The 16136-nt window shown below is 42.4% G+C and overlaps 1 protein-coding gene across 2 annotated transcripts in view; it reads right to left on the bottom strand.

Annotated features, from left to right (window-relative positions):
* SAMD12 (sterile alpha motif domain containing 12) overlaps window positions 1-16136 on the bottom strand; it is a 376744-nt gene that overhangs the window by 332671 nt on the left and 27937 nt on the right. Inside the window, exons 1-2 of one of the 2 annotated variants that reach the window (XM_019803196.2) lie at window positions 4620-4880; window positions 3252-3430 (exon numbers count right to left, since the gene is read on the bottom strand). In XM_019803196.2, coding sequence (XP_019658755.2) covers window positions 3252-3430; window positions 4620-4725 — 285 coding nt within the window. In that variant the 5' untranslated portion in view covers window positions 4726-4880. Of the gene's footprint in view, window positions 1-3251; window positions 3431-4619; window positions 4881-16136 lie in introns of those variants that run through there. The other variant, XM_019803197.2, reaches the window with a different exon arrangement.

A 16136-nucleotide genomic window follows, 5' to 3' on the forward strand; every position in this document is an offset into this window, starting at 1 on the left:
GTTAAAATTCATGGTTGACCCCCAATGTGCTGGTCTTAGTGGAGCCTTTTGTGGGTGCTTAGGTCATGAGAGTGGAGCCCTCATGAATGCAATGAGTACTCTAAAGGAGGCTCCAGAGAGCACCCTTGTCCCTTTCCAACCTGTCACACAGTGCCAGGATGGCCATCCAGGAACAGGAGGTGGGCCCTCTTCAGACCAAATCTGGTGGCACTTTGATAGTGAACTTCCCAGCCTCCAGAACTGTGAGAAATACATTTCTATTGTTTAGGGGACCTGGGACCTGGGTGGCTTAATCAGTTAAGCGTCTGCCTTTGGCTCAGGTCATGATCCCAGGGTCCTGGAAATAAGCCCCTCATCAGGCTCCCTGCTCAGCAAGGAGTCTGCTTCTCTCTCTCCCTCTGCTGCTCCCCCCACCTGTGCTCCCTCACTTTCTATTAAATAAATAAAATCTTAAAAAAAAAATTTCTATTGTTTATAAGCCACCTAGTCAGTGGTATTTTGTTATAGGAGCCTGAGCAGACAAAGATACATACATAGGTCTCCTTTACCCTTATACAGGAAGAATTCTAAACCATGGCATGAACAGATGTAGTTCCTTTAGCCAGCATCCTAGGAATGGACATATGGGCTGTTTCCAACATTTTCATATTACAAACCACACCAGAGTGACCATTGTCCTGCAGTCATTTTTGCACATCTGGATGATTATTTCTCAGGACAAATTTCTAGAGAGGGAATTATGGACTCAAAAATTACACACATTTAAAATTTTAATAACTACTATCAGACTGTCCTCCAGAAAAACTGTACCAATTTATACTACCGAGTGGATTTAAATGCTATATTCCTAGCCAGAATTTTTTTTTTTTTTTAAGTTTAGAGTAGGTCAAGTTACCCGAGATTCACTTCACTTACAAGGAAAAAAGAAAACTCACAACTCCATAACCCTCTTAAGGCAACAAAAACATTTAAGTGTGTTTGTACATGCACATAACAAGTTCATACCGTGGCAAAGAAGGTTCGTGTAGGTAAGACTGCAGGTCTGCAGTAATCACACTCTGGTCCTTACTTCTAATTCTGCACCCCACCCCCCATCGCCCCCCAGCAATCACCACTGTCATCAGGTCCTCTGTGAAGAAAAGCAATAAATACTTTGTCTAAGCTTTACTAAAGCTTTCAGTCTGTTCATTCCTAAATATGATGTCAATGTGAAAACACTCAATTTCCTTAACCTCTTCCACTGTCGATGAGCTGGATAATTCAAATGAATCTGGTTTCTAATATGTGGTCTGGTCTACTCCTGAGGAAAGGCTCATTATAGACTACTACATTCTCAGGGAAGTATGTTTTCAGCAAAGCAACCATAAACTGACCTAGAGGCAAAGGAAAATGCTACCAACATGAAATTCAGAAATTACTACAGTATCACATATTCCAAATAATTCACATTGCATCACAAGTAATCACACCATGTCAGATTTAAATAAAGCTTTGTATTACTGGTCTATTTTCAAATAAGAGATAATCTTAAAATGTTTAAAATTGAATTAAAATCAGAAGAATAACAGCTTTTCTTGCATCCTTTTGAAAAGATCCCACTCAAGCTATTTATCTTCCTAGTTAAAGATCCTTAATACTTTTTTCTCCCCCTTGCTCTTTCAAGATGCCACGTAGCATCAGAGATTGAGGACGTTTAAATCTAACAGGCTATAACAGGGTTCACCCATTTCCAACTCTGCTCACAAACCAAACTTCAACCATCAACCAATTTCCTAGGAGATGCAATTTCTCTCCACTAAAACACTCAGTGCAAAATATGTGCAATATCCTGGCTAATCATTTCCCATGCTCTACGACTCACACAAGCATGCACTTCAGGTCATCACTTTTAATTACCCACCATCGAGAAAGGAAGTAACAATAGTAATTATTCCAAATTGTGAATAAAGCAGAGAAATTCACATTTGATTTTGGAAGGCGTTTGGAGTGTGGAGGGAGTTGGTTATTATAAGACAGTAAAGTGACCTTTCTAACTTCAAGTTTTTCTTGGGTGATTGTAACTTTTGCTTTCCAAGGCACGCACAGATTCATTCACACAAACATCTGAAAGGAAATTCCTTTGCAGAGAATGCACAAGGGAGAAACCAAATACCCTATGAAAAAAAGTTTAATTTCCAAGGGGCAAACTAATAGGAACATCTTCAACTGTGCCCCAAACATGAGCATCTTTGCTGATTTCCAACAAAAACCCATCTACTGACAGTTCCATTATGGAAAACCTTTAATTTTTATTTTTATTTTTTTTAGATTTTATTTATTTATTTGACAGAGAAAGAGACAGCCAGTGAGAGAGGGAACACAAGCAGGGGGAGTGGGAGAGGAAGCAGGCTCCCAGCAGAGGAACCTGATGTGGGGCTTGATCCCAGAATGCCGGGATCACGCCCTAAGTCAAAGACAGATGCTTAACGACTGAGCCACCCAGACGCCCCCCATTAAGGAAAACCTTTAGAACACGTGGTCCTTACTAAAGAATCATCTACCCTGCCCCGTCCCATCTTATTGGTGTGTTATGTGCCTACATCCAAGTCTAAAAAGAACTAAGTATCCAAAAACAAAACAGAATGGTCATCTCTTTCACTGATTAGAGTCCTGTTTATGATTGTCTACCTCACAGAATTGTTATAGGGACACACTAGGGAATACATGAAGAGTCTTGGAAACAGTGCCTGGATTACAGGCATATATTTAATAAAAACGCAGTGATTAACTGCATATGTCAGCAAAAGTCCCTCATACACGTGGCACTGGGCTTTTACAAAATCCTTCCAATACATGGTGGTATTTCATCTCCTCAACCCAATGGTGAAGGGAGGGAGTTTTTATGATCTCCATAGAAGAATCTGAGGCCTGGAGAGTCACATGATATGCCTAATGCCATAAAATCATAAATCTGAGCCTGAAACAAATCTTTCACCTTTAAGTCCAATGCATTCTTCTTGATAGCCCATTCTATACCACACTCGGCCTCATTGACAGGACATGGCCCCCAAATGTGTTTAAGTTTCATTCCAAAAGGGATGCGGTCAACATTTTCATTTATTGTTGCCTAGAACCAAGCAGCAGTCAGTGTTCATTTAACTGAAGATACAACAGTGAGTAGTGAAAAAGCTCCCTCAGTTCTCTGTGGCTGGACCACAAAATATCGAAGCTATAACCTCAGAATCTCTGCAATTTAGTGGATTATGACCTACCTTAGCCGTCTCAGCTTCTGCTGGTAGTCGCTTGGGGGTTCCTTTTTGGTCAAGCACCTTCTGAAAATTTTTGTTTTTAATGGATTGAGATTCAACACCTTCCCCTTCAATCTGCAGCTTGATGCCTTCTGCCCGGGCAGAGTGATCAATACCCCGTGGATTCAAGCCACAGTGGAGAGCTAGGAGAGAGGGAAAAATTTAACTCCAAACAAGCCCGACAAAGAAGGTGCCCACAACAGGCAGTATTTCATCTGACCTAAGCAGGAAGAAACAAGGCAGCAGCAAGTTCAGAGGCAGTGTTATAACTATGGGAAATCCTCTGGGGAGAAGGGAGCATGGCATGGGGGGCACTCTGGGCTCCTGAGTCAGAAAGACTTCAGTTCAAACCCAGAAACCATCACTTCCACGTTGTTTGACCTTGAGCAAGTTACTAATCCCCCGTCACAGATGAGAATACTGAATCAGACGACTTCGTTACTGCCTCCCACACACGCAACTCGTTCAACCCCTGCAGTCTAGCTTCTTGTCTCTGCCTCTATCTGGAGGAGCGGGCCTTCCACCCCCGCCACCCCCACCACCCGCCGGACTCTATTCAAGCATCCACTCCAGTGCACCCTCTTGTGTTCACTGCACAACTGTTTGCTGAGCACTTACTATGTGCCATTCCTGGATTAGATCCTGGAAACAGGGGAAACATGAAGTTCCCTTCAAAGATGTTACAGTCCAAAAGAAGCAGAAAAAAGACAAAAGGACAAATCATTTTGAACGAGTTATTGCTACACGAAAGAGAAGGAACCAAAGTGGAGGATTCCGGGGAGCTGAGCCTAGAGGCTTCTGACTTTTCTTGTCTTACCCTCTCCACATGCTCTAACGTGGATACCCCCACAAATAAAATCTACAGCCCACTTTCTGAGCATGTTTATTCATTTAACAAATACTTACTGAGCCCCTCTAATGTACCTAGGATCCTCAAAGAAATAGCAATGAATGTTATGGGAACGATACATTTCCCCCCTGATGACCTCCATGAATCACCAGGGGCGTGTGGGGCTGGGTCGGTCTCTCTCTCTCTCTCTCTCTCTCTCTCTCTCACACACACACACACACACACACACACACACACGTGCAGTAAATTATCTCACCTCCCTGGGACCCCACCCCTTCAAATTTAATGTATTTGATCCTTTTGGCCTCAGAGCAAGAACCTTCCCTCCCTCCATCCCCCTTAGGACTCTACCTCACTGATAACCTTTTACTCAATATCTTCTGTACCCCCCCTTTCTCAGCATTCTTCCCTTTTAGCCAACTGCTGGATTTTACAATTCTTCCCTTACTCGGCACCCCATTCAGGTCAGGGTTTCCTCCTACCTGGCTTCCGAGAGAGTATGTGACACCCAAGAGATGAGGGTAGGCTTCCCAGAAGCGAAGCAGGGGCTCCCTCCCCACTCTCCATGCTCTCCTTAACAGGAGCCATCCATTCCCACACTCCAATGGCATCAACCTGCCGTTGACACCCAAATGTTAACTGCAGCCCAGACAGATCCGTTAGGAGCTTCAGACGTAAGTGAAACTTGGAACTCAAGATCCCAATTCCAGTGTATCAACAATGCCTCAAATTTAACATGTTCAAAACTGATTCTTGGCTTTTCTACCACTCCCTCCAAAAATGTCTTTTCCAGTCCTCTCCAGTTACACAGAAATCAAAGAGTCATCCTTGGCAGGGCTCTCTCCACGATTCACCACAGCCTTCCATCCCTCGCCAGGTCCAGTAAGCTCTACGCCCACAGTGCTGCTCGAGTCCCTCCACGTGGTTCCATCTGCACTGCCCTCACCCTGGTCCGAGCCACCCACGTCTCATCCACACGGCTGACTAGCCCAACTGCTCTTCCTCGCTTGAGCCCCGAAACCCCATCTTTAAAAAAACATACAGGTCAGATCGTGAAACCCTTCGGCTTAGAACTTTCTAATGGCTTCATTTTACACTTAACATCGTTCAAAAAGCTGTAGCATGGCCAACAAGGCCCTGAATTATCTGTCCCTTTTCTACCTTTCCAACTTCATCACCCACATATCCCTCATTCACTCTACTCTGACCACACACTTCCTTTTCACACTTCCTACTTCTTGAACACATCAAGTTCTTTCACACTTCCAGGTTTTTATACATCATGTTTCTTTGCCTAAAATGTTCTCCCCATTCCTCACCTAACTCCTACTCATCTGTCAGGTTTTGGCTTAAAGAACACTTCTTCAGATAGGCCTTTCCTTAATCCCCTTCCCCATCCCCTGCCCCACCCCATGTTGGATCATTGTGCCTAGAACAGTAAGTAATCAAATACTGAATGATCTTAAACTACATGTACAAAGGTCCATGTGCATGTGGTTTTATTTATATCCTTTAATAGGAAAATCATCTGTGAATTTCTTTTCTAGCTTCTAAGCTTCCTAGAGCCAAGAACCAGCCTATTTCATGATGCACAGTAGACATTCAACATATATTAGCTCACGCCTCCCCCTTAGGCTTCATGCTGGATCTCAAATGATTTTAATAAAAACTCGGTGAGATGAATTACATTCCTTTCACAGACAAGGGAAATGAGAATCAAGACGTAGAGTCGCAAAAAGTGATGCAGGTATCTTCTGAAGATCACAAAGATCAAGCATCACTTAGGACATGGATGATTTCAAGTTTTGGATGAGCAAAACCAAAAGAGATTAAACAGTAAGGAAAATTATCAGCTTTCAGAACAGGAAGTCCAATAATGGTAAAAGTTCAGTGTTTGTGGATTTACCAGCTCAATAGGGTCTTCGAGGATTCTGATTTTTCTTCCTTCATCTCTCCATTTTGCTATCCAGAACATCACCTATGTATGTCCTAAGCCTGGGTCCCCTCATGGCACCTAGAGTTACAAGCTTCTAGCTCTCATCTAGCAATAGTGACAGTGTGGTTGACCTTGTTCTCTTTCCCCTAATCCTCTTCCAAACTTTTGTTTTTTCTTATCAGCCCAAAGTGAATCACATGCCCATTAATGAACTAAAACCCTAGCAGTGGAGATTGGGTTACCCTTAAACCAGCTGACCTTTCAGCTAGAGTCAATTCCTCAAACCACACTGCAGTTAATCAAGAAGGCAGAGACAGTATAGATATTGGAGAACCAATCACAACACCCAATTGAGGCAGTGGTAGAAAGAATTTAGTAGTGAAAATCTGTAAGAGCAGGAGGCTAATTACTGTTAATATCAAATCAGCTTCTCCATGTCCAAAGAATGGCCGATTTGTAACAAACATTCAATATGTTAAAATCATGATTATATAAAAAAACAGTTTGCTTGTGATGGGAGATGAAAGATTAACATGGGATAGATCTGGACATTAAAGGAAGAGCAACATATAGCTTTGATCTTTCTCTCCAGCATGAGGTCTGGCTCCTTCCGCCTTGAAACTCACAGCCTCGGAATACTTCACTGACTTGCTGGTAGCTTCTGGTACCACCTGTTCTCCTTCCCCACAATATCAGACTCTCCTATTTCCTTCACCTTTGCTCAGGCTGTCCCTCCTCCTAGAAAGAGGTTCTACCCCACCCCAGCCTTACTTGCTCCTTTGGCGGGCTAAGTCCACACACCACATGTATCCGCTCAGACCCTCCGAAAGCCGCCTAGGGAGTTTCTGGCTACCAGAGCAAAAACCATTGGGCTATGCTTCTTCCATGCCCACAGTACCCTGGTGCTTCATCTCCCTCACTGATCTGTACACCTCTCCCACCACAACTACAAGTTCCTCAAGGCAGGCCCCACCCCGTGGTCACCTCCATGACCTCCACTCCCCAGGCTAGAATGTCGCACGTAATAGGCCTTTAAGAAACATTGGTTCAGCTGCTGAATGAACTAGCAATCTCTTCTCTTTCTACAACCATGCCTTAAATCAAAAGGAAACTTCTCTCTGCTGGTAAGTTCCTAGTGTTTAAAATGTAAGGTAACTATAAACATGAAGCAGAATATGATGTTTTGACTTTCTACACACGTAGCCACCTTCCTCACACAAATATTTTAATCCTCCATACCTGTTCCCTCCTTGCCTGCAAACCCAGTAGTTGATTTAGGTTTTGTGCTTGGGTTTATTTATTTAAAACCATTTCTGACAGGCTTTGCTTTGTTTTCCCTGAAATTTCATGTTCCTAATATTTACAAATCAAGCAACTTTCAAATGGCCTCTTTACAAGCTGTGACCTCCATTTCTTTGTTCATCATGTAAAAGGTGCCCCATCTGAGTTCTCTTTTCTGTCCTCATCATTGCCCTTTCTTGTTTTCACTGAAGTTATTTACTCAATTTGATGGGCGCAGCAGCTCACAGGTCAGCTTTGAGAGCCTCTTCATGCTCCCCTGGTCTTCCTGACCCCTCTGTGCTTTCCTGATTTCTAGTTATTGAATGGGCACTGCAAGCTGTCGGTGAGTGGTCTTTCCCTCAAGGGCTGCCCTCGTCATTTTCATGTTAAAGTTGCTAATACTAAGCTCTTCAAAATCAAGAATTAAAAACCAAAGTAGATTTCATAAATATTTCTTTAAAAAAGTTAATAGGGACTTTTTAAAATTTTTTGATTTTTTTACTGCAAATGTACAAGCTTTTGCATTGTTTTTGAGATGCCACAGCAAAGCTACCATCTCTTTTTCATGTGTACAAACTCATCCCCTTGTGCTCTGCTGCTGGGAATGTACAATGGTGCAACTGCTGTAACAATATATAGTGATTCCTTAAAAAAAAAAAAAAAAAATCAATCATAGAGATGCCTGGGTGGCTCAGTTGGTTCAGTGTCTGCCTTCGGCTCAGGTCATGATCCCAGGGTCCTGGGATCGAGTCCTACACTGGGCTCCCTGGTCAGCAGAGAGCCTGCTTCTCCCTCTGCCTGCTGCTCCCTCTGCTTGTGCTCTGACAAATAAATAAAATCTTTAAAAAAATTAATCATAGAATTACCATCTGATCTGGCAATTCAACCAAAGAATTGGAGGTAGGGACCTGAATAAGTATTTGTATGTTCATGTTCACAGCAGCATTATTCACAATAGCCAACAGGTGGAAACAACCCCAATGTCCCCTAATGAATGGATTAAAAAAACTGGTACATACAACAGAATATGCAGTCCTGAGAAGAAATGAAATTCTGAAAGATGCTATAGCAGGGATGAACCTTGAAGACATTATGCTAAGTGAAATAAGCTGGTCACAAAAGGACAAATATTGTATGATTCTACTTACATGAGGTACTTAGAGTAGTCAAATTCACAGATACCAAGTACAACAGCGGTTACCAGGGGCTGGAGGAGTGGGGGATGGGGAGTTCCCGCTTAGTACAGTTTGTTTGGGATGGAAAAGTCCTGGAGATGGATAGTGGGGATAGCTGTACAACAATGTGAACACACCTAATGCTACTAAATCATATGCTTAAAGAGCGTTAAACTGATAAATTTTATGTATAATCTATAGTAAAAGGAATTTAAAAACAAAAACAACCCACTCCCTCTCATTTCATCCCCCCATACTGCCTCCATAAGCAGAAAGAGAAGTTCCAAAGATACTTTATTCAAAAGTTTGAGAGTTTTTTTTTAACAAGCTCATTGTGATTTTCAAATAGAACATGTTTTCTTAAAAAAAAAGAAAAGAATAGCTCAACCATATCATATTACTTTAGAATTTTCCTGGATAGGGCATATTTTCCAAAAAGGGGCCCCAGTCTGACTGGCAGAAGAGGTGCTCATTGTTGGAAGTGAGCCTGGATCCTCCTGGAGCTGACCTTGGAGAGATCCCACTCCCATGTGCCTGAGCTCACAGTAACAGACTATGAGGAAGTGCCAGGCATTCTGTCTAATCCCCACCCACACCATGCTCTCCCTGCAGTGAAACAAGGGACTGAGCCTCATTCAAGGTGGAAGTTCCTTTATTTCGAGCTTTGCTGTTAACAGAGATGCTTTGCAAACACTCCCGAGGTCCATTAGGTCGCTCCAGATCCTTCACCAAGAGTTTCTACCATTACACAGAAGCTGCTGGCAGCGGAGGGGTTTTTTGTGCTTCTCTAACTTGACAGAATTGGTCTTTTTTACGTAATATACTCTTTCCTTATTTTCATGGAGGACCCTTTAGGAAATATTAAATTATCTATTCTTTCCACTATGAAGCTTTAACTGATTTTACACCCATTATATCCCAAGAAATATGGACAATTCACCCATTCTTCTTATTCGTTCTCTCATTCTCCCCTCCCCTTCTCTTCCTCCACCCACCCCATGTACGTATACACCATGCGTTGCAAAAATTAACGTGTCTGCTTAGTCTATGAGTAGGAACCCCTTGAAGCAAGTGACTTCTCATTAAAGCTTTACAAACCTAGTGCCTAGCCAAGTGACTAAACTACTCTAAGTGCTCAATCATTGTTTATAGAATAAGCAGAGGTATGGTGGAAAGATACCAATTCAATCCTACTCACTGCCATTCCCTTCTTAACAGAACTTACAGCTTTTACTTTTCAAAAAAGCAGATAAAAGTTGTTTCCAATCTAATTGTAGAATTCAAAGATATGTTAAGCCACAGAACCACAAAGCTGTTCTGAAAGGGAGTTACTTGACAGCCTTCTGCCGAAACCATCTTACTCATCTATGTGCCTTCAGAGACTCAACAGTGGACATATTTGGCACCCAATAAATGATGCTAAATAAACACAGGACCTTAGAAACAAAGGTACTTCAATCCCCATCATTATCTATTGAAATTGAGATAGTTTATAATTTCATGTATCGGTCTTGCTTCTAGTTAAAAGTTCCTGGAGGGGCGCCTGGGTGGCACAGCGGTTAAGCGTCTGCCTTCGGCTCAGGGCGTGATCCCGGCGTTATGGGTTCGAGCCCCACATCAGGCTCCTCTGCTATGAGCCTGCTTCTTACTCTCCCACTCCCCCTGCTTGTGTTCCCTCTCTCGCTAGCTGTCTCTATCTCTGTCAAATAAATAAATAAAATATTTTAAAAAAAAAAAAGTTCCTGGAAAACACAGCCCTTGTTATATAATATACACATGGTAGACACTCTCCAGACACCTGCTTAATTAATGGAAGTGCCTTATTATACTCTGGATTCAAATTCAGCAGAACATTGCCCTCTAGAAGTAATCTGGGCATCACAAGAGACCTCTCACTGTAGCAGCCACTTGCCAATGCTTTTCTCCTTACCCACAAAGTAACTCACTTTCCCAGCCTCCCTTGCAGCTACATGTGGCTGTGAACAGATCCCTGCCTATGGGACCTAAGCAGAAGGTTGATGTGTAAAGATGCAGTTCTGGAACTGACAGAAGAGAATGGATTTTGGTATCACCCTTCTCACCACCTCACGCCTTGAACGCAGAGGTAATATCCAGAGCTGCTATAGATCACAAGGCTACAGACATGAAAGCCAAGAGGCTAATAGCCACCTTGGCTCTACCATCACCGAGCTACTCAAACTGGGTTCTTAACTATCTACCTCTGGACCTGATGCTACACAAGAAAAGAAATCCTTTGCCAATGACGCCACTAAGTCAGGTCTTCTGTGACTTAAGATGAACCATTCCAAACTGACACATGATTCCACCTTAACTAACAACATATAATTACTTAGTTCTTCCTTAAGGATAAAAAACCCCTGAAATCCTAGCAAAATATTCTGCTCAGGGTTTCATCACTCCCATTATGACTTGGAAAGCCGAGTAAGTATGGTAATACCTTAGCAAGGAAGCTGTACATTACAAATACATGTTATCACAGGTAGGATCAATCCAGATGATACAGTAAAGACCTGATGGAAAACTTACTCATTGAGGAGACTCTGGTGCCCAGAAAAGTACCCAGATCACTCATAAAAACTTATGCATGAATGAATGAGGATGTGTCCATGAGCGTCATATCACTAATGTTTTAACATGAAAGTATACCTAGTGTACCAGAAATGTAGGTCTCAGAAACACAAGCTTGGGTTAAGCTAACGGACAGGGCTCAAGGTCTCTTTGGGCAAAGAAACCTATCCAGGAGACATCTGCTAAGGCAGAGTCAGCAAACTATGGCCCAGAGGCCAAATCCAGCCCATTGCCCATTTATGATGACATAAACAGTTTTACATTTTTAAGTGGTTGGGGAGGGGAAAACTAAAAAGATATTTTGTGATCTACAAAAATAATATGAAATTCACATATCAATGTTCCTAAGTTTTATTGGAACACAGCCATGATTATGTATATGTTGTCTATGGCCACCATTATGCTACAATGGCAGAAGTGAGTGGTGATGGATGGCAAAAACTAAATATTTACTAGCTGCTCCTTTAAAAAAGGGTTTGCCAAGCCCTGTTCTAGGGCTCCATGTACATCCTTGTCCTGGAGGATACTGGGATCTGAGAACTGTAGCCCCCTTCACCATAACAAGGAAGAACTCCTGCGTCTTTGAGGGACTCATCTTCTACTTATTCTACATGCCCCCACTCCCAGGCAATTTAAATAAGCTCAATTATATTGGATTTTATCATTTGGGTCAGGCTATGAGGAGACCAAATAGGATTTCCAGACCTCTCCTTGGTCAGCTAAATGTGGAATTCTCTCTCTCTATATATATATATTATATATGTATATATATACATACACACACACACACACCATGTATATGGTATAATATATTGTATATATAAATATATACACACACACACGAGTTAAATGTGGTATTCCATATATATGTATATATACACCAGCTAAATGTGGTATTCCATATATATATATAGACATATATATATATAGACACACATGCACACTGAAGCTTAACACTTTCAAATACAGGTTGGAGTCCTTTCCTACTACCAAAAAGAATAGGGGTAAAATACAAATTTCCAATAAGTCAGAGGCATTAAAAAAAAGGACACGTCTGTTCTCAACAAGTCTGTAACTGACCAGTAATAGATGGCTCTCCATCTGTCACTAAGAGGGGGCTGGACAGAAAGGCATTCTGATCATGAGGAGAGAAGGAAGCAGATATCATGAGACATGATGGGTTGAACCCCCAAAATACTCTTATTGTCCTCAAGTCTGCCCAGTGGTAGCCCTGGTAGCTACTGTGTGCCCACCAGAGCTGGGGCAAGATAACTGTCCATCCCAGCCAGAAATTCCCACCACATGCAGCTGTGTCAAGACATTGCTCCCCTGAGCCCCATGAAGCACCTTCACCATGGCTCACTCATCTGGAGATGATTTCAACTTGTAAAACAGTTTGGTATAAGGGAACTTTGCTCCCCAAAGATGAAGAGTGATAACCACAGCAAACATTCACCCTTCCTACTCCTGATATAGGGACTAGACAACCTAAATACAGCAGAATTAAAAATAATGCTTAACCTACATCACCGTCGGATTGGGGAAAGGCTCTGGCCCAGCTCTAAGGCACCAACGTTAACTCCTCTCTTTCATGAGGAGAATACAACGACAGATACAGTCGGAGCTTCCATGAAGCTTTAGACAGAGGATTCAGGTATCAGACAGGGAGAAGCAGATCGTCTACACTGGTGACTCAAACATTTTTAATCACAATACACAAGAAACGGATTCATACTGTGAATCCATGCCCAAACACATCTACGTAAATAGATGAACTGAGCCAAGTTTCATAAAACTTTATTTTTCTTTACTCTATGTGATCTACTCTGATTTTTCCTTAGGTCTTTATATATTTTTTTAAAAGATTTTATTTATTTGACAGAGATAGAGACAGCCAGCGAGAGAGGGAACACAAGCAGGGGGAGTGGGAGAGGAAGAAGCAGGCTCACAGCAGAAGAGCCTGATGTGGGGCTTCGATCCCACAATGCCGGGATCACGCCCTGAGCCGAAGGCAGACGCTTAACCGCTGTGCCACCCAGGCGCCCCAAGGTCTTTATATTTTTAAATGAAGTAGTGCCTCTTAGATGTTTCTGAAAGATGGAATAGACATAGTTCTCTTGATTTGTCCCACTAAGAAAAAATAAAAACCCCAGACATTATATAACACAAACATAGGACAGCTTTGAAAGGCAGGGAGAAGGTAGTCCATTGAGGGACTCTAGAACTCAAGGAAAGACACGATGTCTGTTCCTTGGATTTTGTTTTCATCTACATTACACACTTGGAACTGAAGAAGTCTATCAACCTAGAAATCTCAAAGGCACAAACAAAAAATTAGACAAAAGCCTGCTTTCTCTAGCCAAATGACCACAATAGGGACAGCCTAACAAGACAAAGTTTTAGACAATAACTGCTCTACTCAAATATCACATTAAAAAAAAAAAAAAGTAACCCAACCATCCATACCAACAAAGATTGAGTGAGAGCCTAGACTTCCACCCTCACCAGGCTGTACTAAGGTACTCCAAACCCCCAAGAGGGTGGTGTCGTACAAAGTCACATAGGGAGCCCAGACTTTCATATCTGTCAACAATTATCAAGGCCACCTCCTCACCCCTGCAGTGTCAGTCAAGCAGATGTGAGGAGGCTGGACTTCCACCTCCAGCAAGCAATGAGGTGGCCCCTCCTTTTTGGGATGGTGTCAGAGGAAGCCTGGTGGAAACAGGACTTTTCACCACCACCCAATGATAATGAGGAGGACCTAACACTCAGGTAACATCTGGCCAAAATGGTCTTAACGCCAGTTAAAACAAAGTTTAAATATGATTAAGTTTCATAAAATGAAAATGTCCAAATTTTGATTAAAAAAAAAACACACACACAAAAACAACCTCATAACCAAGAACCAGGAAGATCTCATACTTAATGAGAAGATGCCAATACCAAGATGACAGAGATCTCAGAACTGTCGACAAAGATTTGAAAGCAGCCATGATAAAAACCTTCAATGAGCAATTACACCTGCCACAAATGAGAAAATAGAAAGCTTCAGCCAAGAAACAAAATTACATTATTTGCGTCATGGAACATTATATCAAAAACTAAGGATATACTGTATGGTGACTAACATAACATAATAAAAAATTATTATAAAAAAAAGAAACAAAGTTGCAAAGACATAGAAGACATAAAGAACCACCAAACGGAAATGTTAGGACTAAAAAATGTAATAACCAAAATGAAAAGCTCAATGGATGGGAACAATAGCCAAATGGAAAAGACAAAGATTTCATTGCAAAAAGTGGAAGGAACTTTATCGTAAGTGGAAATGTTCTGTATCTTGCTTTGGTTACATAATACAAGAATCAAAACTCAGAACTCAACACTTAAGATTATTCAATATAAAATAGCAAGCATGTATCTTAAGAATGTAACAAAACACAATACAAACATTAGATATACTTTACTTTTAGGCACAGTTGAGAAAGGAGTTTTGAATCCTGTTTTCATTCATATCCCTCCCTCCCACCAACACAACTAACCACTGAGTCAAGTCCAAGTTCTACTTTTTTGCTGGATGTTGATTGAGATAACCTATAGAACGCCTGACATCCAAGAAATGTTCAATGAGCATCAATCTCCATTTTTATCTTAACTGCCCTCTTCCATCACAATGGAGGAATATTCGGCATTAACATTTTTAACACTTGTTAAGTCAACAAATGGTAGTAATGTAACTTTAAAGGGCAAACATAGTACAGACTTAAAAAGTGACAATCATGAACAAAAAGGGAAAATTGAAGTGAAATTTGTGGGGGGAGGGTGGATCAGAAGGCAGAGAAGAACAGCTTTTCAAATATACAAACAACCTTGGTGAGAGAGTTGAGGAATGAGGTTATGAAAAAAGATAAAAGCCAGTACCTGCAGCTTGTAACACACTTTCTGCTGGTGAGCTGACAGCAATCCCTGTCAAACAATACTAATGGAAAGAAGTAACTAATCATTTAGGAAGTCTACATATTACAATCTGGTATTTCAGGGATGCCTGGGTGGCTCAGTCAGTCGAGCATCTGCCTTTGGCTGGAGTCATGATCCCAGAGTTCTGGGATGTAGTCCCACACTGAGCACCTTGCTCAGCAGGGAGCCTGCTTCTCCCTCTCCCTGCCACTCCCCCTGCTTGTGCTCTGACAAAATAAAATCTTTAAAAACTAACCAACCAACCAACCAACAAACAAAAAAACAAGTCTGGTATTCCAGGAAGGGAAGAGGAGGGGATGGTAGAAAGTTAACATATACAGAGGACTTTCCATCCCTTATCACTAAGGTATTAGAAATCAGAAGGGAGGCTTTCACCAGTCTCTGGTTAGTATATCCTTCGCTGGTTAGTATATCCTTCGCTGTCAGTAACTGCCTAACCACAATGCCTTAACAAGTGGAACGTGTGCTGCGGGGGGCTGTCATAACCTCTAACCCCCCATGTCTGCAGGAGCATGTGTACATACCTGCCCCATCCGCAATCCCTGTGGAAGTGTGTGGGTTGTGCTGTTGCTGCGCCCTTGCCTGCCAGGGCCTAGCCAGCCCCCTCTCCCAGCCAGGGCTGTGGGGATGGCTCCAGCAGCTGGGGAAAGCCAAATGGCCAAAACTGAAGTTGCCTCCATTCCCATCTGGGAAGACAGGCGTCCTCACCTCTGCCTTCTGTCCCAGTGGGCAGTGCTGGAGCCCACAGCCCCAGCAGACAGCCCTTGCCCAACAAAGCTAGAGGACAAGCCTTATTTGTCCCATGTGGGCCTGGAGTCGAGTGCCTGGTGTATCAGTATTTATTGCCTCCACATGTGCTGTACTCCGGACCCACTGGCCTACCATTTCTGTGCCTGGGGCTCCATACCACCATCCTCAGCAGGCCCTCCCTGGACCTAGACAGGAGAACAGTGGGACCAAAACACACAGAGCCTTCCCCTGTCAGGCTCTGGCCTAGAATGCTCAGGAACCGGAGTCTGACCCTGACTGAGAGGGTGGGG

This window comes from Ailuropoda melanoleuca, chromosome 9 (genome assembly GCF_002007445.2).
Source record: "Ailuropoda melanoleuca isolate Jingjing chromosome 9, ASM200744v2, whole genome shotgun sequence".
Lineage (NCBI taxonomy): Eukaryota > Metazoa > Chordata > Mammalia > Carnivora > Ursidae > Ailuropoda > Ailuropoda melanoleuca.